The 25173-nt window shown below is 46.3% G+C and overlaps 1 protein-coding gene across 1 annotated transcript in view; it reads left to right on the forward strand.

Moving 5' to 3' along the window:
- Positions 1-25173, forward strand: part of GABBR2 (gamma-aminobutyric acid type B receptor subunit 2) — a 341177-nt gene that overhangs the window by 111488 nt on the left and 204516 nt on the right. The window contains exon 3 of the mRNA XM_046021722.1: positions 24149-24319. Coding sequence (XP_045877678.1) covers positions 24149-24319 — 171 coding nt within the window. The remainder of the gene's footprint in view (positions 1-24148; positions 24320-25173) is intronic.

Here is a 25173-nt window from a genome sequence, read left to right on the forward strand (position 1 = left end):
CTCTGGGCCCCCTCCCCACCTCTGAGAGGCTGAGCTGGCTTGTAGAGACGGTGCAGGGGCTGGAGGAGTGGGCCTTCATTCACTCAAGGGATTCAATGAATCCCTTAACTTATTCAAAACTGGGCTCCCAAACAGAGTTCCGCAAATGGGAAAATGCATGTAATTTGTGTAATTGAAAAGGAGCTCTGACTGCCCTTTGGGGGAACAATGCTTGCTGGACAGAGACAGCCTGGAATGTGTAATCACTTGTTTCTGTTTCCTCGTGCCACAAAAATAGGGATTCGCGCGACGGAGGGGTGAAAATTCAGCCTGGTGCCAAAATCGGTTAAATTTAACTTTTGCCTTTTGCCGGGATTCTTGATTCCTGGTTGCTGCGTCGAGAGCCTAATATTGTTTAAGTCACGGTGTGAGTCACTCGGCCCCTGGGAGCGTTGGCTCCTCCAGCTCGGTGCGAGGACCATCTTACCAGTCCAGGCTGTTACGTGCAGGCTCTGTCCCTCCCCAGGCTGGTCAGACGCTGCCCGCCGGGGGAGCTCAGAGCTGGACCTCCCTGGCAGGGACCTCTCAGGGCACAGGCTGGCAGGCATCTGGGGAGGGGCAGGGTCTGGCCTTGGGAGATGGCATGTTCAGACTGGAGGACACGCCAGAGTCTGCGCCTCCAGAGCCTCGTGGCTCTGTGAGAGATGTTGCTGGTTCTTGGTGACATCGGTGGGAGATGTGGGAGCAATGGCTGGTTAGTGAGGCGGGAGCCTCCACTTTCTGCAAGCAAACCTTTATCGCTGGAGACACCCAGCATGGCGCCAGCCGCCTGGCTGTGAAGTAGGGGGTTCCGTGTTGCCCGAAGTTGCCCGAATGTTCCCGTCTCATCCAGGCCTGCTGCTGGGGAGATCTAATATAGAGAGTAATCATAGACCAGGTTGCAGGCTCTCAAACTATGTCATACGGGTCACTTCTGGGAGCTGGGGATGGGACTTTGCTAATACGCATTCCCGGGCTCCACTCGTTGGGTCCAGGCTGAGGGACTCAGCAAATGTCTTAAGGGCATAGACCTACTCGTCACCCCGGCTGCCATTTCGGTGCCCACAGCCCCGAAGACTTAGATGCAATTAGTTCTTGGAGAGGCCAGGTGATCTCTGATGCACATTCACCTCCCAGACACTGGGACTCGAAGGCCTGGGGCTCCAAGGGCTCTCAGAAGTGCTCCAGGGCTCCAGAACTTTGGGCTATGCAGCCCGTTTTGGGAAAAAGGCGTGGAGGAGACAACAGGGCAAATATGCCAGAGCTGACAGAATAAAGTCCACAGTCCCAGGTGCGGTCAGAGGGTGCTCGGTCACCCCGCCCTGTTCCCTGCCTTCCTCCTGCTCCCTCGTGTCCCCAGGCCCAGACAGGGCTCTCTCCACCTGGCAGGAAAGACTGTGATCCTTCCTTCTGGTGCAGTTTGCTGCGCTTTTTCCTGTGACGTCACCCATTCCTTGCGCTGTGCCATCCCACCCACACCCCCCTGCCATGGTGTGCGGCCCTGTGCCTGGGTTCTGCCTGGCCTGACGCTGCCTGAGGCCAGGGTCTTCTCTCATTCAGCCTTGCGCCCCGGGGCTTGGCGCTGGCCTGGCTCCTGTGCTGAGGGGTACTGGGGAGTACTTGCTGACAGAGACCTGGATGCCTACCTTCTAGGCCTCAGTCCCGTCTCGAATGAGGAGGGCAGATCATCAGAGCCCGCCAGACCTGAAGGGACCCGGAGTGTTTCTCCACCTGCAGTCTCTTGGTAAAGGAAGGCAGAGGGAGACCCTAAACGGCCTCCGGCTGTGTCTCACCCCACATCTTCTCTTTCTGGACCCCATGTTGTTCCAGACCCCCTCAGAATCCTGTCTTCAGCATTCTAAAGGGGGTTTGGCTTTTGACCCTACCTTGCACTTTCCTTGAGCAGTTCTGCTGACCTCCCTCCAATCTGGTCTGTCCTTTTGGGAGCATGGGGCCTGGGGATAAGGCAGGAGAATTTGGGGCCAAGTCAAGGGTGGGGGCGTGGAGGGCAGGAATGAAGGAAGGGCAGCTAAAACCAGAGATGCTGGCAGAGCCCAGGGAAGGTACAAGAGAGGCACCGAGAGGGGGCTGACATCCTCAGAGACCAGCACAGACCTCCCTCCTTCTTTGGGAGCTAGGTGATAGCTGCTTCAGCTGGCAGACAGAAATAGTCTCGCTGATGAAAATAAAGGCAGATTCCTGAAGGGATAAAGGGCTGCTTGCAGGAAAACGGCAGGAAAACGCAAACACTATTTCGTCAAGAACCATATCCCGCGGAGCCTGTCCTTTAAAAGGCACGCAGCAAATATTAAATTGTAGATGCGCGTCTTCTGGCACTGTCCCAGCCTCCCCTTGGCAGCCCATCCCGCGTCTCGGTGCTCCCTCCAGGACCAGGGGGAGGAGCGTTTTGGCCTGTGAGATGGGGCTGGATCCGTCGAGATGCTCCTGCCGAGGAGTGGAGGGAAGGAGGTCACGCAGACAGGGGAATGTTGACTCTGTGTTTGTTGAAGTATTGGCAACTATGGCCCTGAACATTTAGGACTTGATTTTCTGCAAAATCTAAATCATGTTTGGTTTTGACATTTAAAAAACCAAATCAGTAAAACCCCCCAATCAAGCCCTTTGCTATTTACTGAATTCTGGCATAGCTCTAAACTGCTGGTCGGTGCCATTTACATCACAGGAACAGGAATTTTGTCGTCTAGCTTGATAGTCTCAAGTGATTACCGTATTAAAGCTATAGGTTGCCCGAGAAGTTGAAGGGTTTTGGGTTTTGGGGGGGATTTTTAGGGCTTTTTTTTTTTTTTTTAAACTTAGCTGTGGGTTGTGGAATTTGAGATAGATTCATAGAAGGCAGAGCTGGTAGGGTCTTGGCAAGCAGTGGATCCAGTGTTCCCATTATACAGACTGGGAAACCGAGGCCCAACGTGGAGAGGATCTTGCCCAGGTTCTCACAGTAACAGCAAACCTGGGTCCCATGGCTCACCCTCCAGCGCTCTGCCATCTCCACCAAAATCTGGTCTGATTTTCTCTCTCTCAGCCTTGCTTTTCTCTGATGTAAAGTGGGACCAGTCTCTTGTGTTTCCTGCCATTGTGAGAATCACAGAAGGCTTTCCCCTTTAAGTGAAAGCACTCCTATGGACTATGGAGCAGTAGCGGCTCTTGCACTGAAAGGGACTTTTCTGCCAGAAGCCGATTTCCAATTACAGCTCTCAGAGTTGTAAAATCACCCCATTTTGCATCAACAACCAAGGTGGTTTGCTCTGGCATCAGAGACCCTGAAACCAAGGCATCCTGGGCAGGATGGGGGGTTCTTTAGCAAGACACTCAGGCTGCACACAGCACCTACTTCTCAACCCCCCCCCCCCCCCACGCTCAGGGGTCAAAACCCACCCTGCCAGAATCCTGTTCCTGCCCAGCCCATGCACAGGGGTGGCCAGACCATGAACCTCACGGAGCCCATTCAGGAGGTGTGGTGTAACTGAGCACAGCTGGAAACTCCTGCGGCTGCTCTCTAAGAAAGATAGCAGAGGCCAAGAATCCAGGCCCGGCTGGAGCCATTTCTTGGCGCTGCTCTCCAGAGGGGCCATTTAGCACATTAATAATTTATGAAATGCTTCCACCTTCTGGATTCATAAGAGAGAGAGAAAGAGGGGCTGCGAGACAGGGAGAAGGGGTATTAAGGGCACGCACCATGGGCCAGGCAGGGATTACGGGTGGGCCTTATTCATTCCCTCACTCAAACAGCGTGATCGATGCCTGCCTTATGCTCTCCCGGGCTCTCACAGACCGGTGTCCCTCCCATTGCCCAACGCTGCCACCCCAGGTGGACGTTCTGGAGAGGCAGTTTGGGGCAATAGCTAGAACAGAGTTGTCAAGCCCCGATGCTCTGGGTCGCCGTCCCTCCCGTGTCTCTCCTTGCCAGACCTGGCTTGGGCAAATCAGCAGGCTCCTGGAGCATTGCCGAACTCATTTGTGAAATGGGCGAGGTCTGCCCTTCTTCTGGGGCTGTTTGGAGAGCATTGGACAAGACAGGGTCATAGAGTAGGGGGGAAGCACTCTGCAGACTGTACGCCCCCGACGGACTAAGGTTACTATTACTGGGACTGGTGTTTTTGCTGTCTGAGGTGCCCGCCAGGGCCCAGCCAGGGAATTCCTTGAAGATTAATGTCTCCATTTGCCTCCAGATTCAAAGTCACGTGGATGAAACGAGCTATCACAGACCATGAAGGTGATTCGGAAGAGTGAAATTCAAACAGAGAGCCTGCAGGAGAGGCAGAGTAAGCCCAAGGCAGTCAGAAGAGCCATGACTGCTCTTTCCGGGTTGAGTTTTCAGAGAAGCAGAGGCAAAGGGCATGGCAAGTGTATGGCCGTTCCCAGTCTATTCCTGCCAACGACCCAATCCATATCCTTCCTGTCCATCTGGTAAAAGATTCAAGTCAAGGTTCTGACCCCCATTTTTAATTCAAGACCATGGTCTCTAAAGTAACATCGGTTCCCAGTGTGTAAGCCCAATGGCCGCATTGCTGATGTGTCTTTCTCTGCTTCAACCCCTTTCTGGAAATATGCAGGATGTAAATAATTCATTCTAGATAAATAAATCACACACGCTACTTACCGTATAGCTCATGCTGCTAGTAAGCAGCACGACCGCAGATTACGTGCAGTTGAGTCGGGATTTACAAGTTGAGACTGGGTGGACCTGGAGAGGGAACCAGGCAAGTAACTCCCTCCAGGAGGACAGATGTGTAAAATGACAGCAAGCTCAGAGGGCGAGAGGAAAGAGGCAACGTGGACAGGAAAGGTGGAACAAGGGGGTCTCAGGCACACGGGGCCGAGTTGGTCAGCCTGGCCAGGCTCTGTCCTACTTCTAGTAGCCTGGGCCTCGGGCATGTCAGCTTCCGACGACTCTCACACACAGTGGATGAGAGGCCCTGCCGGAGGGCCGAGCCACGCCCCAGTGTAGAGACTGGACCACCCCTGGTGGCTGTGCTGGGGGCTTGGGGCACCAGACGAGGGAGGTGGAGTCCGCAGTTGCCCACGCATACCTGGTGGGAGGACTCATGGGAGGAGGGGGTGAGTGGGGACAGGGCATGGGCTTATTAATTAAGAATCAGGTTCCCAGGTTCACTGATCACATCCTAGGGAGAACGCCTGAGAAGCTGATTTTTAACAAGCGCCTTGGACAGTTCTGATCATCAGGGGACTGGGGGAAATGCTGGCCTAGAGATGCCCTAAAGCCACAGGGGCCTGGACCAGCAGCAGTACCTGGGAGCTTGTCAGAAGGGCCCACTCCCCGGCCCCACACCTGGATCTGAATTTTGACAAGATTCTAGATGATTCTTGCTGATTGAAGGCGCCTGGAGTCTTTGAAGGCAGGTGTGTCAGCTGAGGCGGAAGGGTCTGAGGGTAGGTATTGAGACTCTGGAGGGGACGTAAGGGAAGTACCTACAACTGATCCCCCAAATCTACTTATAGAATGTTGCGGGGTTGGGGGATGTGGAGGAAGCAGGTGTAGTCAGTGTTTCGCCCCCTTTGGACGTGGCTACAGTCAGCAAGGCCCTCGACCCCATAGTGGCCAGGAGCACACTGAAGGGACCTGTGGCTCCCAGTAAGGAGTGGTGGAAGGGGCACTGGGTCAGGGTGAGGGGACCTGGCCCTCCCTCCTGTCTCTGGTGGCCTTCCCACCTGTCCCTGCCATCTCCCAGCTGGGTGGGAGACAAACCACTTCCTGTCACTGGAGCCTGAGTGTCCTTGTCTCGACCACAGTCCTAGGACTGTGCTGATGCTTGTGTGAGTTGGGCCCTGGGGGGCTCGGAGGCTGCTGGGCAGGGGCTCTGGGACGAAAGCATGGGGTTTATGTCATGGCATGGAACCGACTGCCCTATGTTTACTGCATTCCATAAGACTGTGCCCAGAGGCCCAGAGGCGCTAATGTGCTTGATCAACTTGTAATAGGGACAGTCTCTTGGGCTTGGTGTTACATGGGCTGTGGCTCATGTCCAGGCTCTAGCACTAGTTGGCGACCCTGGGCAGGTCACTTAGCATCTCGTGGTCTCAGCTCCTCATCTGTGACATGGCGATGGGATGGCAGACCATGGGCTTGTTCTGGAATGAGATGAGACACTCAGGGTTCCCTGAACCATGGTTTACATTCCTCTTCCCTCCGCTTCAAGGACCACGGTGGCCTTCTGGTCTACTTTCCAGGAAGAGCTGGAGCCCTGGGATCTTGGTTCAGCAAGCCGGGACTAGCTGTGTGGCCTCTGCACATCCTTGGCGCTCTAGGTCAGCTGATGATACCATGTCATTATTCCCGAAGCCTTGTAGCTTAAAGCCATCGGCACCTGCCTTAAATCTCTCTTCTCCCCTCTTGTGCCTTACATGTGGCTCCCTCCTCTACCAGCTCCTGGGTTGGGCCTGGGATCTCAGGGTCCTGGGATCAAGCGCCATGTCAGGCTCCGTGCTCAGTGGAGAGTCTGCTTCTCCCTCTCCCTCTGCCCCTCCCCCCTGCTCAAGTTCTCTTTCTCTCAAGTAAATAAATAAAATCTTTTTAAAAGGATAGAATGAGGAAAATGAGATGCAAAGATCAAAGAGACTTGCCCTGCTTCTTACAGTAAACAGAACTTGGGCTGTGGGAGTGGGATCTTTGGAGACCCACAGAGGCTCCATCTGTATCCCTGAGGTCCCTCCCTAGCCTACCTTGGCAAGGAGCCTCCTGCTGGAGCCTCTCAGTACGGACCTGTTTTCTCCCTGTAAATCCTTCATCACATGCGTGTGCGTGCATGCGCATGCACACGCACACACTCACACACACCACTTTTAAACCTATTCCTCATCCAGTGACTTGTTGTGTATAAAAAAAAACAAATGGTTGCTTTGAAATCAAAAACCAGATGACTGGTTGTTGGTGAAAAATCAATAACTATGCTAAGTATTTCAAGCATATAGTACTTGGAGTTCTACTCTGGGTGGTTTTATAATGAATGGGTTGGCTTTTTTTTTTTTTCTTTTTTAAATAGAGCCTGGCCTACTTTAGTGTTGAATTATACAGAAGACTTTTGCTTTGGCTCTGTTTACCAAGACAATTAAATAATTTATTATTTCCATGATGCAGAGATTGAGCCTTATAAAGTGGGAAGCACTCAACCTGAGACAAACCACCCTGGGTTAGATGATTATCAAGACTCTGCCCAGATGCCGACCCCAGCACAGTGTTTCCGGATTTCCCCCAGGCTCCCACACACTGTCTTGGTTACTTCTGAGATGGAATGTTGGCTTTGCGTGTCCTGGGAATGGCACCCTTGTTCATCCTGGGTGTCTTCTGAAACTCCAGGCCTGTGGCTGGAGTCCTGGGGACATGGACCCTCAGCACAGCCAAGCGGTTCTGGCCTACCCCAGCAGCCCTCACTAGCAAAAAGGGATCTTTCCTCAATTCCCAGGTTGATCACCACTTCCTTGGGAAGCCTCTCCAGCCAGATCATGGCCTCCAGAGGACACATCTGTAATACCTGTTTCCCCACCTTCTCATCGAAGGTTCAGTTTTCTGTTCAGCTTAGAGCTTGCCTGGTAATGTCAGTCCCCTCCATCAGGGGCACCTTGTGGGGGGAGGGAGGTGGGACCACATCTCCCTTGTTGTCGGTTGGAACCCAAGAGCCCAGCATGTGGCCTGGAATCTAGGAGAACCTCCAGGAATCATTTTGTTTGGTTTGGGGTTCTCTCTTTCTCAGTGTTCCCCTTTTATGCAAGTAGCATTATGAATTCATGGCTCTTTAAAAAATATATTAAATGGGCTGTATTCCAATCAGCCACAGACATTATTTTTTAATGCAGTGTTTTTGCTGCTCTATTTAATATTTCCACCTTTCCTCCAAATTTTCTTCCAGTCTTTTGGAAAAATATTGAAGCCTACAAAAATTAAAAGAAAGTGCAGTGAACATCCTCTACCCTTTACATAGGGACACCGATCGTCTATGTTTTGCCTTGTTGGTCTTCCGCACCCTCTCTTTCCCCTGCCCTGCCCCCACCACACTCATATTTTTGCTGAAGCTCTTGACAGCAGCTTGCAGACATAATGACACTTCACCACTAAATATGTCAGCACAAGTCTCCTAAGAACAATTATATCCTCATCTATCACAATATAATGATCATACCTAAAAAATGAACAGTGATATGATAATCTAAACTGTTATGTGGCCCTTCAGATTCCCCCAATTGTCCCCAGAATGTCCTTAGTGCCATTTATTTGGGGGTGGGGGGACCAGTCAGGTAGCATACAGTGTAAGTCCAATCACATGCTTAGTCTCCTTGAATCTACTACCCTTTTTTTTTTTTAAGATTTTTATTTATTTATTTGACAGAGAGAGATCACAAATAGGCAGAGAGGCAGGCAGAGAGAGAGGGGGGAGGGAAGCAGGCTCCCTTCTGAGCAGAGAGCCCAATGTGGGGCTTGATCCCAGGACCCTGAGATCATGACCTGAGCCGAAGGCAGAGGCTTAACCCACTGAGCCACCCAGGCCCCCGGAATCTACTACTTTTAATCTCCTACCCTTTTTTTTTTTTTTTTTTTTGGCTTATGGGACATTGACCTTTCTAAAAGGCTCAAACCAGTTGTTTTAGAAAATGTTCCCAAATCCCAAATCTGGATTTGATCATTTCTTCATAGATTCCGGATAAACGGTTTTGGCCAGAATCCTCTTTTATACCAGGTTCTTCCCACTGCTTTGGGTCAGGAGACCCACCTTTGAAACCTTCTCGGTGATGCGAAACTCAATCCTTTGGCTAAGGTGGCATCTGCTAGATTAATTGTCAAGATACCTCCTCCCCTTAGTAATTATTAAGTAATCTGTGGGGTGAGACTTCGAGGCTGATGTCATGGTCCCCCACCATCTTTTACCAGATGGTTTGAGGCTCAGTTAATGGTCCTGGCCAAGCTACTGTCACATTGGGGCTGCAAGATGGCCATTTTCTGACCGAACTCTCTCCCTTTTTAAAAAAAAAATTAAATATTTTATTTATGTATTTGACAGAGACAGTGAGAGAGGAAATACAAGCACGGGGAGTGGGAGAGGGAGAAGCAGACTTCTCGCTGAGCAGGGAGCGGGACGCGGGGCTCGATCCCTGGACCCTGGGATCATGACCTGAGCTGAAGGCAGACATTTAACCGACTGAGCCACCCAGGTGACCCCCAACTCCCTCCCTTCTGCACTGAAGCTGGCATTCTTCTTTGCAGAAGAGCATTCCCTGTTTTGACGCTCTTTTTCCCTCCTGCCCCCTTCCCTCCCCTCCTACCTTCTCCTCTATTCTTCTGGGCACTTAATATACTTATCTGCCTTAAATTTGGAGCCAGCCATTTCTTCAAGCCTTCCCCATTCTTTCTGCTGGGGAATTATATTTAGGGACCAAGATCTGGTGTCTAACTCTGCTCGTTGCTACTGGGGTTCATTGCTTCTAGGATTTTTTTTTTTTTTTTTTTTTTGGTGGACCAAACTAGAAAATAGACTTCTTCATGTTTTAAACAAAAACGTTTACTTGAATATGACTATAAGGAGATAATCACACCCATCTAGAGCATTTTACAAGCCACCTGGCCTGGATTCTTCAGGAAAGTTAATGTTGTGGAAAACACCAAAAACAACAACAGAAAGGCCGGGGGCTGTTCTTAGATGAAAAGAGGTTATAAAAATACAGCAGCCAAATGGGAGGCACGGATGCTGATTAGATCCCGATTTTTAACATCCAAGGGGGCATTTTGGGGAAACCGAAGAAATCAGGGCAGACTGACCATTGGATGGTACTGAAGTGCCTTCATTCTCGTAAGTGTGGTGAGGACACTGCGATCACGCTCCAGGGGAATCTTCCAGAATCTTCTGGACTGAAGGGAGTAAAGTGTTTATAAAGTTTATAATTTCGAATCCATCAGAAACAAAAACGTATGTGTGCATGCACGTCTCTGTGTATGTGTGTATACGTGTGTGTATGTGTATTTTTACAGAGAGGAAAGCAGATGTGGGAGATACTGAAGGGGATATGGAGTTCACTGTACTGTTCTTTCAAACTTTTTGTAGGTTTGAATAGCTTCACAGTAAAAAACTGTGAGTGTGGGAGGTGGCGGGCGGGTGGAGGAGACTAGATCTCTCTCCTGGTCGGACAGTGGAGATATATCCAGAAGTCCCTTTACAGATTTTTCTCAGTGTGATTGATACATTTGTAAGTGCCTTCGTTTTCAGTTCTTAGGCATTGCTTTCTTCCTTTGTGGTGATCAATTCTATTTTTAAAACCTACACAACTTTTAGATGATTCCACAGTCAAAAAGGATGTAACAAGTAGAGAATTTCTGGACCCCATACAGCTTCCCTCTGTTCTGTTCCATGCCTCTCCTCTATTTAGCCATTTTTCCTTATCCCTCCAATGTTTCTCATTCCAGATCTGCATACACGTGTGTCTTTATTCCTCTTCCTCTATCTTATGCAGAAGGGAGCCTACTGCATATGCTGTCCTGCACTTTGCTTTTTTTCCCTTAATTTTCCCCTATATAAAGACATTCCGGTTTTTTTGTTTTGTTTTGTTTTGTTTTTACAGCTACATAGCACTTGTCGATGTGCATGGACGGCAGTTGGGACAGCCAGTCCTCTACCAATGGACATTTGGGTTGTTTCCAGTCTGTTGGACTAACCTGAGCCACAGTGTTTCATAGGCAAGCCAGTGTGAATTGGGGATGAATTCCTAGAAGGGGGATTATGGGGGGGTGGTTAAGGGAATGCATCTGTAATTTTTCTAGAAAATAAATAATTGCTGAACTGATGAGAAAAACTAATGAATGAACTTGATTAAGAAGAGCAGAAAATAAAAGGCTGATACCCAAATGGAGATCTAAAACAATTAGACTGCCTGTCTTGGAAGAGGCTGGTTTCATAACCCCTGATGAAGTCTCCAAGTGCCACAGTTTTCGTTCCCTCACGGAAAGAACGAATTCCTCCTTGGTCTGTAAATCAAATGCAGAATTGCAAAGTCATGAAAAGGTAGAGCTGAAATAAAAAGCCACCCAGGGCCATCTCCTTATTTTCACAGCAAGGGGAGCCTGGGCCCAGAAAGGGGTGTCAGGAGAAAGTTGGAGAAGCAGCCCCCAATTCGGCTTAGTGCCGTCATTGCAGGGAACAGCCCGTGACGTGTCTGCTTTGGAGGAAAGCACACTTGCTTGTAGGTGCTACCGAGAGTCAAATGGGACATCGTCCTAGCGTGCACCCCCGAGATGTTACGTAAGGAGCGCCGTGGTTCAGAGCCCTGCATGCTCTCCGTCACAATATCACCTTCCACGGAACTCTCTCCGTGTAAATGGCTTTGGTTTCCCATCTTTCGTGTTATTCTGGGGCGTTCAAGTGGAGTCCTGATGATAAATTGGACCAGGTGGAGGCTTTGATGGGCTGTGTGCGTTCTGGCCGGTGATGTGGGTGGTCATGTTTGCCGAGGAGAGCCTGGAATTACATAATCCCGGCGTTGGTGGCATTCTGATTTGATTCTGAGCAGGCGGCACGGGGCAGCAGATACGTTTCGCCCAGCCCAGCTGTGGACTTGGGCTGGGAGCCTGGGCAAGTCCCTTGTCTTCTCTGGTCTCCCTGCGGGTGAAAATGAGGAATTGGACAAGTTCAGGATGGCGGATACACGAATGACGGCGGTGCCCTTGCTTCCCCGTCCCATGCTAATTGCAGGTGTGACCTCATGCTCTTCACCAACTTAACCCACATCTCTCACCGCCACTGTCAACATGCTCGTGACGTCACATAGGCTCAAGTCTATTTACCATCTCTGGTGTGGATGGTGACTCAGGGGTCATGATAGAAGCCAGGTGTCCGGTTAAATTTAAAAATTTCAGGCAAATAAAAAATAGTCTTAATAGTCTTTCAGCACAAGTATGTCCCCAGTATTGCTAACTATGGCGACCCTCTTAAGCCATTTCTACTTGTACGGTTATTTCTCTTTTTTCAATGTAATTCATTTGATTGGAGAGGTCCGTCTACCCCCTTTGTGGCCCTTCTGATAGTGCTTATTCTCCAGTGCCCAGAGAGGAGTCTAGCTCATGATATATTGTTTAAATGCATATTATGACTTAATTTAATGGAAAGTAACAGAGATTTGAATAGGAATTTTTATTTCTGAGGAATGTATATTCTGATAGGACTCCTTAATGAACCTGCACTCCAGTGTTTCCCAGACCTCCAAGACCCTTGGGTCTACCACTTGTATTGTTAACTGATTTAGTATTTTCCTTTAAATACACATAGCGTTTTATTTAAATACCATGAATGGAAAATCTGTATCATTTTCTTTTTTTTTTTTTTTTAAGATTTTATTTATTTATTTGACAGAGAGAGATCATAAGTAGACAGAGAGGCAGGCAGAGAGAGAGAGAGGGAAGCAGGCTCGCTGCTGAGCAGAGAGCCCGATGCGGGACTCGATCCCAGGACCCTGAGATCTTGACCTGAGCCGAAGGCAGCGGCTTAACCCACTGAGCCACCCAGGCGCCCCAGGAAGATGGTATAAAAGTATAAAAAAAGAAAATGTACCTATTGAGATATAAAATATAAATATAAATATAAAAAAGAAAATGTACCTATTGAGATATAAAATATAAATACAAATATAAAAAAGAAAATGTACCTATTGAGATATGAAATATAAATATAAATATAAAAAAAGAAAATGTACTTATTGAGATAAAAAATATTATTCTGGGGCTCAACTAAAATCACTAGATTTGCCATCAGCAGACACTGACTCATGCAAACCCCCTGCTGGTTTGAGAATCCCCTCCACAACCCTGATAGATAGGTGATTCTTGAGCATCTCCTTGAATACATCTCCAGTGATGGAGAACTCAGTACTTTGTAAGATTTTGATTCCTTCTTGAATATCTCACTATTAAATATCTCTCCTGTATGTTGATCCACATCAGGCTCCCTGAGAGAGTCATATATCAATTCTGCTTTTCTCTCTGGGACCCCACATACTAAGTTTGCTCCCTTTACATTCACTCATACATTCATTTATCAATACATAGTTGAATGCTTTTTCTGTGACAGCTGCTAGGAGAACTGAGGGATAGCAGGGAAGTCTCCCTGGAAGAGGTGACCATGAGCAGGCCTGGACAGATGAGTAGGAGCTGGCCATGAGGAAATGGGAGGATCCAACAGATAGAAATGCTACATCCTCTTTCACTGCAAGCATCGAGGTGAGCCCCAGCACACCTTTCTCCACCTATAGATGTGATCTCAACCCATTCACTAATTAGAGGTGCTAAATTGACATGAGGAGACGTGATTTTTGCAGTGTGGTAATTAAAAGGCAGTTGGCTTCACAGCTGTGATCACACGAGGGCACTTCTTACCCATAAAGACATCAGCTGAAAGCAAAGTGCAAAGGAGCTGAGGAAGCCAAAGAGGATTCTAATGTAATTTGCTAATTTCCTACATTTGTCACCTGTACAGCTGTGAGGGAGAAATGGAACATTTTACCAGAATTTTAAGAGAAAATTAAAGACATACATCCTAATTGTACACAATTAGACAAGCAATATAATTGTTATTATTTTTTTAAATTAACAAGCCATTTAAAATTCACTCGATTAGGATTTAGAAGGTCTGATTGATTTAGAATTGTGTCTCTGCTTGGTGGCAGCCACATCACAGCGAGCAAACCCATTCATTCCCTGAAGCATCTCCTCTGTGAAATGGGTGTACTCCTCTCCCCTCCGCCTTCCTTGGGGTTGAGGTATTACTGAGAGGAAAAACTTTGAGTTAAGAGGCCTTTCATAAGGGTGAGAAACACTATTGAAGCCTCATAATGTCTAAGTCTAGAAGTTGTGATCTGACATTAGCCATCATTCTCCTCGGATCCTGAGACAGGATTGGGGTGGGGTGAGTCACCCTGGATTACAGAGAGGAGACGGATCCCAACAGGCAGAGGAGGGTTCCGGGGCTGCATGGTGAACAGCGGGGCTGGCATTCAGCCACAGCCCATCCACACTGAGGCCCTGAGTCCCTACCTTATGGACCATATGGCTTTTTCAGCACTCTCTTGGTTTCGATGTCTCTCTATTTTACTCTGATCTCTGACTTAAATAAAAAGGAAAGAAAGGATTCGAGGAAGTAATATTTGTTTTCTAACTCCTTTATATAAAATAGTGAGAGAAAAGCTGAGGCAGGGAAGGAGGAAGTAAAAATCACAAAAGGTTGTATCTAAAAGAGCAGAAAAAGTAAATTACAATTTAATATTTACAAGTAAATAAAAGCTATTTCTTAAACTGGGTGATGGGCAGTTGGATATTGGTTTCATTATTACTCCTTCAATGGAACATAGATATTTCATATACAGTTAGACATAGCTTTTATATCATGATAAAAGTTTAAAAAGAAAAATAGGAAGAATGTTATCTTAAATGATAAGATAAAATTTTATATATACATATGTATATATATGTGTGTATATATATCCACACACACACATACAAGTTCTGTTTCATATAATTGAATTGGACCATCCTAGGGAATCAAAAGCATAATAAGTCAGTGATTCAGTATTATTGTTGTTTCTTTTAAGCAGATTTTATTTCTTCTTCTTCGTTCTTTTTTTAAAATTGCCCTGGTTGCTTTCTTGTCTTCTACCGGGTACCTCCCCAAGAAAGAGCTTTGAATATTGAGAGAGAGCTGACTCTCTCATTTTCAAAAATGAAAGTCCCAAGGTCAAGCCCTAGCCTTGCTACTTGCTAACGGGTGACTTTGAGCAGGTCACTTAACCTCTCTGAGTTTCAGTTTTCTTATTTGAAGAATGAGAGTCATAAAGTCTACCAACACGGTAGGTTTTGGTGAAGATCAAAGTTAGACTAAAGAAGTAAACTTGTTTTAGGCATTGTTAATTACAGATGAGAAGTATAGCAGTCTGCAGAATGAGCAAAGGCTCATGGAGTCTCCCTGCTCTGCCTGTTGCTGGCTGTGTGACCAAGGGCAAGTGACTTAACCTCTCTGAGCCTCAGTCTCCTCATCTGAAAAGTGCAGATCAGAGAAGTGTCTACCTCGTAGTGTCGTTTTACTCATTAAATGAGAACGTGAATGCTGAGCCCTTCATGCCGTGTTTGGCCCATGGCAGGTGCTCATCACACAATAACTTAAAGGAGCCAGACTACCTGAACTCAAATCTCAGATCCACCCCTTACCAGGCACACACTCTCGGGCAGGTCACCACACCTCCCTGTGCCTCAGTTACTCCGTGAGGAACAAAGACAATGATGCTTCCTCTCCCTCCCTCACAAACTGTTTCGAGCTCCCCAGAAGAACACAGCATCAAGGTGGGTAGTGAAAGCCGAGCTGCTCTGCCCCTCTGAGTGATTCCACACCGAAGCTCATCAACAGGAAGGAGAAATGATCTTTCTCCAAGTGGCTAGAGCCCGGGCTCTCGGACTGAAAAGCCTTCGGACCTTAGAGCAAGTCTCTGCATGACGTCCCAGCAGGCCTTTTGTGGGAATAGGGCTTCAAAAACACCCCAAGGCCAGGCATTTCTTTCCCCTCGTTAACTCGGAAAATGCTCTGCGGCCGCCCCACAGCACATTACTCTCGCCGGCCTCTGTGGAGAGGCACTCTGTGTCCAAACAGTTTCTCGCCAGGGCTCGGGTGCAGCAGCGACCTGGCGAGGACCTGAAGTGGGCCTGAGTTCCCAATGCCCCCAGCCCAGCGCCTTTGTATACGTCCTGGCACTGGCCACAAACAGGGTTTTGTCAGAAGCTTCCTGAGAAAGTTGCATTCCATTCATCTCGGCTGAAAGGGACCCGAGATGACAAATACTTCCCTCATTTAATTACAGAAACAGTCAGCAAACCCATGGAAAAAGATTAAAGGGAGCAGAGAAAAGAGCAAGACTCCATCATATTCTGCCCCCCCACCCCTGGCCTTGCTTCTGGCCCGGGTCTCTCAACTAGGATTTAGCAATGAGAGCCTCTCTTGGTCCAACTTCCCACCTGAAAATTGCCATCGCTCCCCCGGAAAGTTAAACTCAGAGGCCCCACATCAGGGAAAGAATGAATTGCATTTAGGCAAGAATTCATCAGTGGCTTGGAATTTAATAAAGATCCCGAAGTTGGGAGGTGTGTTTACATTTTTCATCTGGGCTCACATCTGCAAAGAGAAATGAGACACAAAGGCAATTATCTGAATAAATCAGAGCCAACGAAACACATACCCACACAAAGCTCACAGACTTCTTCATCATTTTCCTCAACCGTTGGAGAGAAGAGCCGAATTGTGTGGTTGCAAGGAACCTTCAAAATCCTTCGTCCATCATCGTATTCAAAGGTGAGGAAAACAGACACCTAGAAGAAATGATGCCCTTGTTCTCACAGTCATAGAGACAGGCTTAATGAAGCCCATTTCCCCCGCTCCCTAAAGTGGCCTCATAGTGGCCTCAGCTTAATGTTAAAGTGATTTGCATTTCCATATGCAGACCCTAAATCTCACAAAATACTTCATGCCAGGCTGGAAATCCCCTCCCAGAGAGAGATGCTGACATCTCTCTCCCCACTTCAATCTGCTGGTTAAGGTGAGTCCCCCAGAATCCCCCAGGACTAGCCATGCCCACCATGGAAATGTGCTATGTGTGAGAGATTCTGAAAACCTTGGAATCAGCTGCCTCATGGCTGTGCTACAGGGTCTCAGAAGAAGGAGCAAGTCCCCAGATCGTTGCCCCATCTCAGCTGGGACTGGCTCTTCAGAGCTGAATGAAGAAAGAGAACAGGATATGAAGTTAAAAGGCCAGTTTTGTCACTCCTGTACTGACCTTGCACAACTACATCACCTTTCTTTTCCATGGTTTCTTCAGCTGTAAAATGGACAGTGATTCTTACCTCAAAGAACAGAGGGGCTCTAAGACCAATTCACATTCTAGATGTTTGGCAGCTTCAATGATTTCAAGTAGATGGAGCTAGGTTGATAAAATCCTACAAACTTTGCCTCCTGGCACTCTGAACACTGCCTAATAAGACAGTAATCATTGTGAAAAATAATAGACTTCTCCCTCTCTCTCCCACAATCTGAGTTAGGGACCCAGGGCTTTACCAATCAGAACACTGGATAGCTACACCTCTACTCACAGTTGCTGACCTTTGAAGCAACCAAGATGCTTTCTTCTCTTCACTTTCATCTCTCTTTGCAAATTCAAAGAGCCCTATACATTCCTAGGAAGAGCTGAATAGGAAGAAGACAGGAGAACACTAGGAGTGCGTTGCATCCTGGGAGGCAGAAACCTCACAAGTAAAGTTTTATGGGCAAGAAAGAAAAAACCTGGCAGCAGTGTATGATGGAAATGTAATGTACTGTGTTGATTCAGAGCATCAGAAAATTAGGCACTGAGGACAAAGATGTCACTCATTAGCATAGAACAGCAAAAAGTGAGAGCCTTCTGGACACTAAAGACTGTGTTCAAATATTTTTCTGGGAAAATATTCAATTATAATGTAAAAAGACAGAAAATGGGTCACAGGCAATCCATGCATTGTGTTATTTGATAAGCCAACTCTGGAAAGACCTGCCTTGCTTTTGACAATGAGTACACTGGAAACAGCTGACAGTCAGCCTTTGAAAAAGTATTGCAAAAATAATCAAAGGTGCATCATACCCACAAGATGCAGAGGAAGAGTCCACCTCTGAAAATGATCTATTGCAGAATAAAGAAGAAAACTTCAGAAAAACATTTAGCATCCTCAGTCATATGCAGAAAAAAACTGGGTCTCCCTGGACTAGCCTGAGATAAGACAACAGGATAAGAAAGGAGTGTGATCCTAAACAACTTTTAGGAAATGGAAAATCTCAATAACATCATAAAATTATGTTAGGTAGAGAAAAACTTAAAAGTGAGGCTGTTGAAATGCAGATCAACAAACTCTTAGATCAAAGAACCTCAGAGGCTAAGGGCTGCAAAGTCAAATAATAATGAAGTGCCACCATGTCCCAGAAAGATGGGCAAAAAGTAGGAAAGGAGATAGTACCAATTATTGGCCAGGATATGAGGAAGAAAGAACTTGTGCCCTGCTGTTGGGACCATGAGTAACCCAGCCACTTTACCAGAAATGAGAGAAACTAAATATGCGCACATCCCATAATAAAAGATGTGGAATAGAATGAGATGCTCTTATGAGTTGTAGGGGACAAGGAACCAGAGATGACATCATGGAAAGAATATGATCCATACGGAATTGAAGAATGAAAAGACGGGGGACGCCTGGGTGGCTCAGTGCATCAGGTCATGATCCTAGGGTCCTGAGATTGAGCCCTGCATCAGACTCTCTGCTCAGCAGGAAGCCTGCTTCCTCCTCTCTCTCTGCCTGCCTCTCTGCCTACTTGTGATCTCTGTCTGCCAAATAAGTAAATAAAATCTTTAAAAAAAAAATGAAAAGACAGCATCTAAATAATGAGGCTCTCTGGAGCAAAGACAAGAATATATATGAATATAATAAAGTCAATATGGTATTACATATAATACTACATTTATATTGTATATGCATAGAAATTTTTTTCTGAGTTGAAAAGCTTGAAGGTATTGATTAAAGGATTCCCAGTGTCTCAGATAAAATCAAGAGTGTCATACCAAGATCTAGCTTGGCAAATGTTTTGAAATCTAAGAATAAAGAAAAAACCTTCTTTGGGAATCCAGGCAGAGGACATTAGGTACCTACAAATGAACAAGTTTCAAACTGGCCCCAGATTTCTCCTCTGCATCCCTTTGTAGTTCCAAAGGGGGTAAATGCAGCCCAAGAATTTTATACCCAGCTAAATTCTAACCATGTGTCAAGGCAACAGAAGGTCATCCTCAGCAAGATTTCAACCACTTGCCCTTCTTCAGAATATTAAAAGACACCCCAGCAGTTTGAAACAAGAAACAAGATTAATATACCCAGAATAGAGAAGAGTAGACATACAGTGTGAGTATAAAAGGAAAAGGCATAAGAAACAAACAGGAAGCATACAAAGAGAGCAGGACTACCAGAGCGCCTGGGTGGCTCAGTCGGTTAAGCCTCTGACTCTTGATTTCTACTCAGGTCATGATCTCAGGATTGTGAGAGAGAGCCCCGAGTCGAGCTCCATGTTGGACCTAGAGCCTGCTTAAGATTCTCTCTCTCCTTCTCCCTCTGCCACTCCCCACTGCCTCCCCTCTCTCCCTCTCAAAAAAAAAAAAAAAGATTGCCAACAAGGTAAGTGCAAGATCAAGTACTTACTACAGCAATAAGCTTACATGCTTTAAAATCCAAGTGCTCTTTTCAAGAAATATACTTTAAAACAATCTTAATAGAATGTAAATAAAAGGAGGATCAGCTCTATGACAGGCAAATACAAGTAGAAATAAAGTAAAGGTTTCAATATTAATACCAAGCATGTTATAATATAAACCAAAAAGTAATAAAATAACAGGGTTTTTTTTTTTTACTTTGATAAATATTTTAATTCTCAGTTCATGGAATGATTATTAAGTGCCTGCTCTTGGGACCAGGCAAGGGTATACGTTGCTAAGATATAAAGATGTAATTGTAATGAACATTTATGCTCAAAGTAACATAAAATCAAAGCAGATAAAATAAAAACTGTAGAAATAGGTGGAGAAATTGTCAGAGACGGTAGAAAAAAATTGAACAAGTCTTCCAGTCTTTGACAGATCAAGTAAACAGAAAAATGGAACATGTGATACTCAGGTTTTTTTTTTATATTTTATTTATTTATTTGACACAGAGAGATCACAAGCAGGCAGAGAGACAGAGGGGGGTGGGAAGCAGGCTCCCCGCTGAGCAGAGAGCCCAATGTGGGGCTCAATCCCAGGACCCTGAGACCATGACCTGAGCCGAAGGCAGAGGCTTTAACCCACTGAGCCACCCAGGTGCCCCCCTCAGTCATTTTGGTTGATTATACCTGTTATACATAAGAAACCTGATGAAGACTTTCATAGCTTACAAGTTGAGACTGCATTCTCTTTTCCGGCCACCACGGAACTTTCACAAAAATTGATTGTAGAATAGGCCACAAAGAAAATCTCAATAAATTCCGAAAGCAGACATACTCCATGCCAAATTCTCAAAACAGGGCAATAAAACCCGAAATGGTAACGAAACTCTAAAATTTTAAAAGTACTCTCTGAAATAAATCTTTGGTTAGGGATGAACTCCGAGCCTCAATAACTCAGAGCCTTAATCATAGCGTGTTTGGAAATGAACTTGGTTGTGTGAAAGAAGGAAGGAGAGCCCAGAAAGCTTGGGCATCGCAGTTCTGGCCGTGAAGCAGCAGGCTTCATGTTTCCGGATGCTGAGGGACTGGGTGGGGGAGGGAGGGCTAGCCAGCACATAGGAAGCAGGTGGGCATCCTTCAAGGGGAGAAAGAACACAGGTGTTGGAGTCCTATAGACCCACCTTTGGAGTCCCGCTTCTACCTCTTACTGGCTATGGCAAATGTCTCGATGTCTCCCATTTCTAGGTTTTAGCCTGCTTATTTGGAACTAGGGATGCTGAGCTGTATTTGTGGTTCTCAGCCCTCCCTGTATATCATCATCACCTGCCAAATATTTTTTAATAATCCTGAGGCCTGGCCTCTAGACACAGAGATTACGATTCGGTTGGTTTGGTGTGGGACCAAGGCATTGTATTTTTTTTTTTAAATCTCCCCAAGTGATTCCGCCATGCAGCCAGGAGAGACAAGCCCAGAGCTAGGTGACTTCTCAGGTTCCCCCAGTTCTGGAAGTCAGCAGTGCTCCTAGTTCCCTGCAGCCTTTGCCCATTGAAGAAAGTTTGAGGAGGCTAAAGCCAGAGGCAGGTAACGCCAAGCCATCTCATCAAAATGAGCATTATCTCAAATGGGGCAGAAAATACTGGTGCCAGTTAATATTTTGCACCCAACATGATTTAGACCGGGGGCATGGATTGTACTCCAAGCCCATTGTAAACACAATGGGCCATTTATTCACTGAACAGTAACCACTGTAATTACCTACAGGGCAAACATACGAGGTTGTTCAAGCAACAACTAATTGTGGACCTGGAACTGATAGGACAATAGTGATCAAGTAGTAACCAGAGTGTGATTCAGATATCACATCAGAAAACCAATATTTCCCAAATTGTGTCCGATAAGCATCTGGGGGGACGGGATGGCATATATACCATCCCAGGTCCTGGAAGACTTACTCCCTGATTTTTCTAACAGCTCCCTCTTTCTCTTCTCCTATCCGTAGGAGGCTTGACATGTTGCTTTAATTTTGAGAGAAGAGTCACAGACACTACGTCCAAGGGGACTGTAGAGAGCACCTACTTCTTGTCCTCATTCTGGTACCCCAGCATCACCGGCGGGGGAGGTGGTGACCTTGTTTGATGAACCTGATGGAAACTGTGGATCCTCTTTTCAAAAAAATGGGCACACCTGTAGGCACATACCTACCCACACGACTTTTTCATATCGTTTTTGAGGAGCTCACAGATACATTGGAGCTCCTCTGTATTCTCACTAGGTCACAGTCCAACCTCCTTTTGCATACCTCCAGATGCAGGGATCTTACTACTTGCATTGCTGGACAACTCTGAATGCAAGAATTCCTCGGTGTGTCCAGCTGAGAGTTTCCTCTCTGTGTGTTCTTCTTCCCATCACTCCTTCTACTCAGAATTTTTCTAAACAGTCATTCTACCCTTGGCCTGTAGCAGTCTTGGGATGATGTTCCTCTCTCTATGAGGATCTTGGGAACTGGTTCCTACAGGTACTCTTTAGTTCCAAGTGACAGCTGGTGGGATATTTTGTGTTCCTCTCCAACAGATGGGATGTGGGAGGTTGCTGATTGCACCCAAGAGATGCAGGGATCCTAGGTCTTGGTTGTCTAGCCTCTGAGCCAGACCAGGAAGAGGGACGAGGTCCCTTCTGCCTCACTCTGTGAAAGTGTTAGGGAGGAGAAGGAGCGCTTCCTTGGGTGACAGGAAAGGCTGTAAAAAATATCTTCACTGGGGCCTGAGGACACCCATATATTATTTCCCTGGATGCTGGAATTGGACTCTGGGATGTATTAGGTCTAGAGCTGCAGCAAGGGCTCAGGGACAAAGCCTGTGAAGGCAGAGTGAGCTTGCTTCAGCCCTCTCTGGGTCAAGGGTTTACATGAAATCAAAGAAGGGAGGAGGGGCACCTGGGTGGCTCAGTGGGTTACGCCTCTGCCTTTGGCTCGGGTCGTGATCTCAGGGTCCTGGGATCGAGCCCCACGTCGGGCTCTCTGCTTGGCAGCGAGCCTGCTTCCCCCTCTCTCTCTGCCTGTCTCTCTGCCCACTTGTGATCTCTCTTTCTCTGTCAAATAAATGAAATAAAATAAACTTAAAAAAAAAAGACACAAAACTTAAAAAAAAGGAGGAGAAGGAGGGTGGCAGGTTGGGAGGAAAAAAGAGAGGAACAGAGGGAAGGAAGGTGGGGGATGACTGAATGAAAGAAACAATGGAGGAATTATTTAATAGTCTCAATGAGGGAAAAGCCTTTCTAAATACGACACAAAACCCGAGGACATAAAAGGGAAAAAAATTCATAAGTTCAACCGCATAAAATCTCTATGGCAGAAGACATTATAAGAAACACGAAAAGAAAAAAATGCAGACTTGGGAAATTAGCAACTTCTATTGCAAAGGGCTAGTTTCGTTCATATAAAAGATCACTTCTACCAACTGATAAGAAAAAGACTAAGAGTCAAACTGGAAATCAGGTGAAGGATGTGAATGGTTTCCAGAGCAAACTGCAAATTGCTCTTGAGCATAGGAAGAGGCATTCTGTGCTTATAATGTAAATGCAAATGAGAAGAGCAATAAGATACCATGTTTCTGCTGGCACACAGTGAAGATCAAAAAGGGTGATAAGCACCTTCGGTGGATGAGGCCAGGGGACAGGGAGAGCAGAGATCAGAGGAAATGCTACAGAGAAGGTGACATTTAAGCTGGGCCTTGGAAGACAGATAATTAAAATCCGATTCAGCAACTTACTGGCACTTGAAAGAAAGAGAAGGAATAATGAAGGGGAAGATAGACAGATTTGACTACTGAGTGTCAATTAAAACACACACACACACACACCACAATGTAAAAGCAAACAAACTGGGATATTTGCGGTGACTCCAATAGTCTGTGTTTGGATGCTGTACTTAAAAAAAAAAGTCTTTATTAGACTCAGTCAGAAAAGCGTTAGAATACCACTCAAAAAATAAACAAAGGACATGAAAAAACAACTCCTAAAATAGAACATACTACTAGTTAACGATCCCATGGAAATAAGCTCAACATTATGCATAACCCATGAATGCAATATGACTCATTTTTTTAGTGATAAACCATTATAAAATTATAGAGAGACATGTTTTATTTCTCTCTGTTGGTAAGACAGTGGTGACATTGGCCCTCTAATTATACCTGCTCATGGGTATGTAAATTGACATAATTTGGGGAGGGGGGATAAATATTAAGTCTTCAAAACCTCATCTCCTTTATGTGGGAGATTTTATATCACAGACTCTATCCTACAGAAATAGCCTAAAATGTAGAAAAAAGATGGTTTGCTCAAAGACGCTTTTAGAATAACATGACAATAATGACAAATTGCAAACAGTCTAAATGCCCCCAAATTAGAGATGATTCAGTGAATTATGGTACGTTCCTATGCTGGAGTATTACACGGCTATTAAAATGTTTGCAAGGAGTTTCTTTTTAACAAGATGGTTTCAAGGCTTGTGGGATAATATTACAGAAGAGGTTCAATTGTGTACATAGAGTGATTTCAAAAATCTCTTTCTTAAAAAATCACTGTGCACGGAAAAAGGATCAGAAGAAAATAAACTGCATCAATGGTGGTTCATTGGCGAGGAGTAAATTATTGGTCCACATTTTTCCTTCTTTCTCCTTATTTGGCATTTTTGAAAACCTTCTCTTCAAGTATAATATATCGCTTTCCCAACAAAAAGGCTTTAACAAAATGCCTTGCCCCATGTGTTTGCTCACCCCACCTGGCTCAGGGTCTCTGTTCCGTTGGGGGAGGTCCTAGGCGTAGGTCCTAGCCGAGAAACGCACCAGTAAAGGTGATGTCTCTTTTGTGTTTTCCAGCTTTCCTTTGCCGCAACCACGCCTGTCCTAGCTGATAAGAAGAAATACCCATACTTCTTTCGGACTGTCCCATCGGATAACGCGGTGAACCCAGCCATCCTGAAGTTGCTCAAGCATTACCAGTGGAAGCGAGTGGGCACGCTGACCCAAGATGTGCAGAGATTCTCTGAGGTATGTGTGCCGAGAGGATGTGTCCACACCGGCCTGGCAGCTGCGGTCTCCTTCCAGGGGGCAGCGTGGCTTTAGCGGGGACGGGTAATGTCATAGGACCCTTAAGCCTGCTTTTAGGAGCAGGCTCAGAGCTGAAAGAGAGCTAGTGGCTGAGGAATCTGGGCACGGGGCAGGTGAACCTGTCCATCCCACGTAGCTCAGGAGTGAAACCTTCCCTTCTGTCATGCCTCTCGGCTAAATCGTGCGGCTCATTCCCTGACTGTACCTGTAGGTTTTCTGTCCTCATTACTGACGCCCAGTGATGCCCGCCCCACCCCCTCCAAATCATGATGAGCCACCAAGAACGTCTCTGCTGTGAGGCGAGTTTGGGGAGGGGCTGGCTTGGAACGAAGGCTCTGGTGTCACCGTGGACTGGTGGGTTTGTTGGGGGTTTTCTTTAGCGGTTCATTTTAATGGTTTACATGCATACATCATACACGGTGTTTCAGGGTTCATTTTGTTTTTGCCAAGAAAGAAAAAAAGTTGGCTATGGAGAGTAAAAAAATAATTACGTTGCTTTGCTCGATCCCTCTAAATCCTGCTTTCTCTCCCAAGCGAACCCTTGATTTCCATTTACTGGTCATCGGCCCAGAACTTTCTCTGTATATTTGTTTAAGCCCAACGACTTCATACTACATGTGTTGTTTTTCTCACTTCACTACAGATCATAGAGATCTTGATAGACCACATTCCTATTAATGGGTCATGGTGTTCTGTCAGACAGATAAGTGGTAATTTATTGGATGTGTCCAGCTTTTTGATATCACAGCCAGTATCTTCCTGTCTCGACGTGCATCTTCTCAGTAGATTTCTAG

Source organism: Meles meles, chromosome 11 (assembly GCF_922984935.1).
Source record: "Meles meles chromosome 11, mMelMel3.1 paternal haplotype, whole genome shotgun sequence".
Lineage (NCBI taxonomy): Eukaryota > Metazoa > Chordata > Mammalia > Carnivora > Mustelidae > Meles > Meles meles.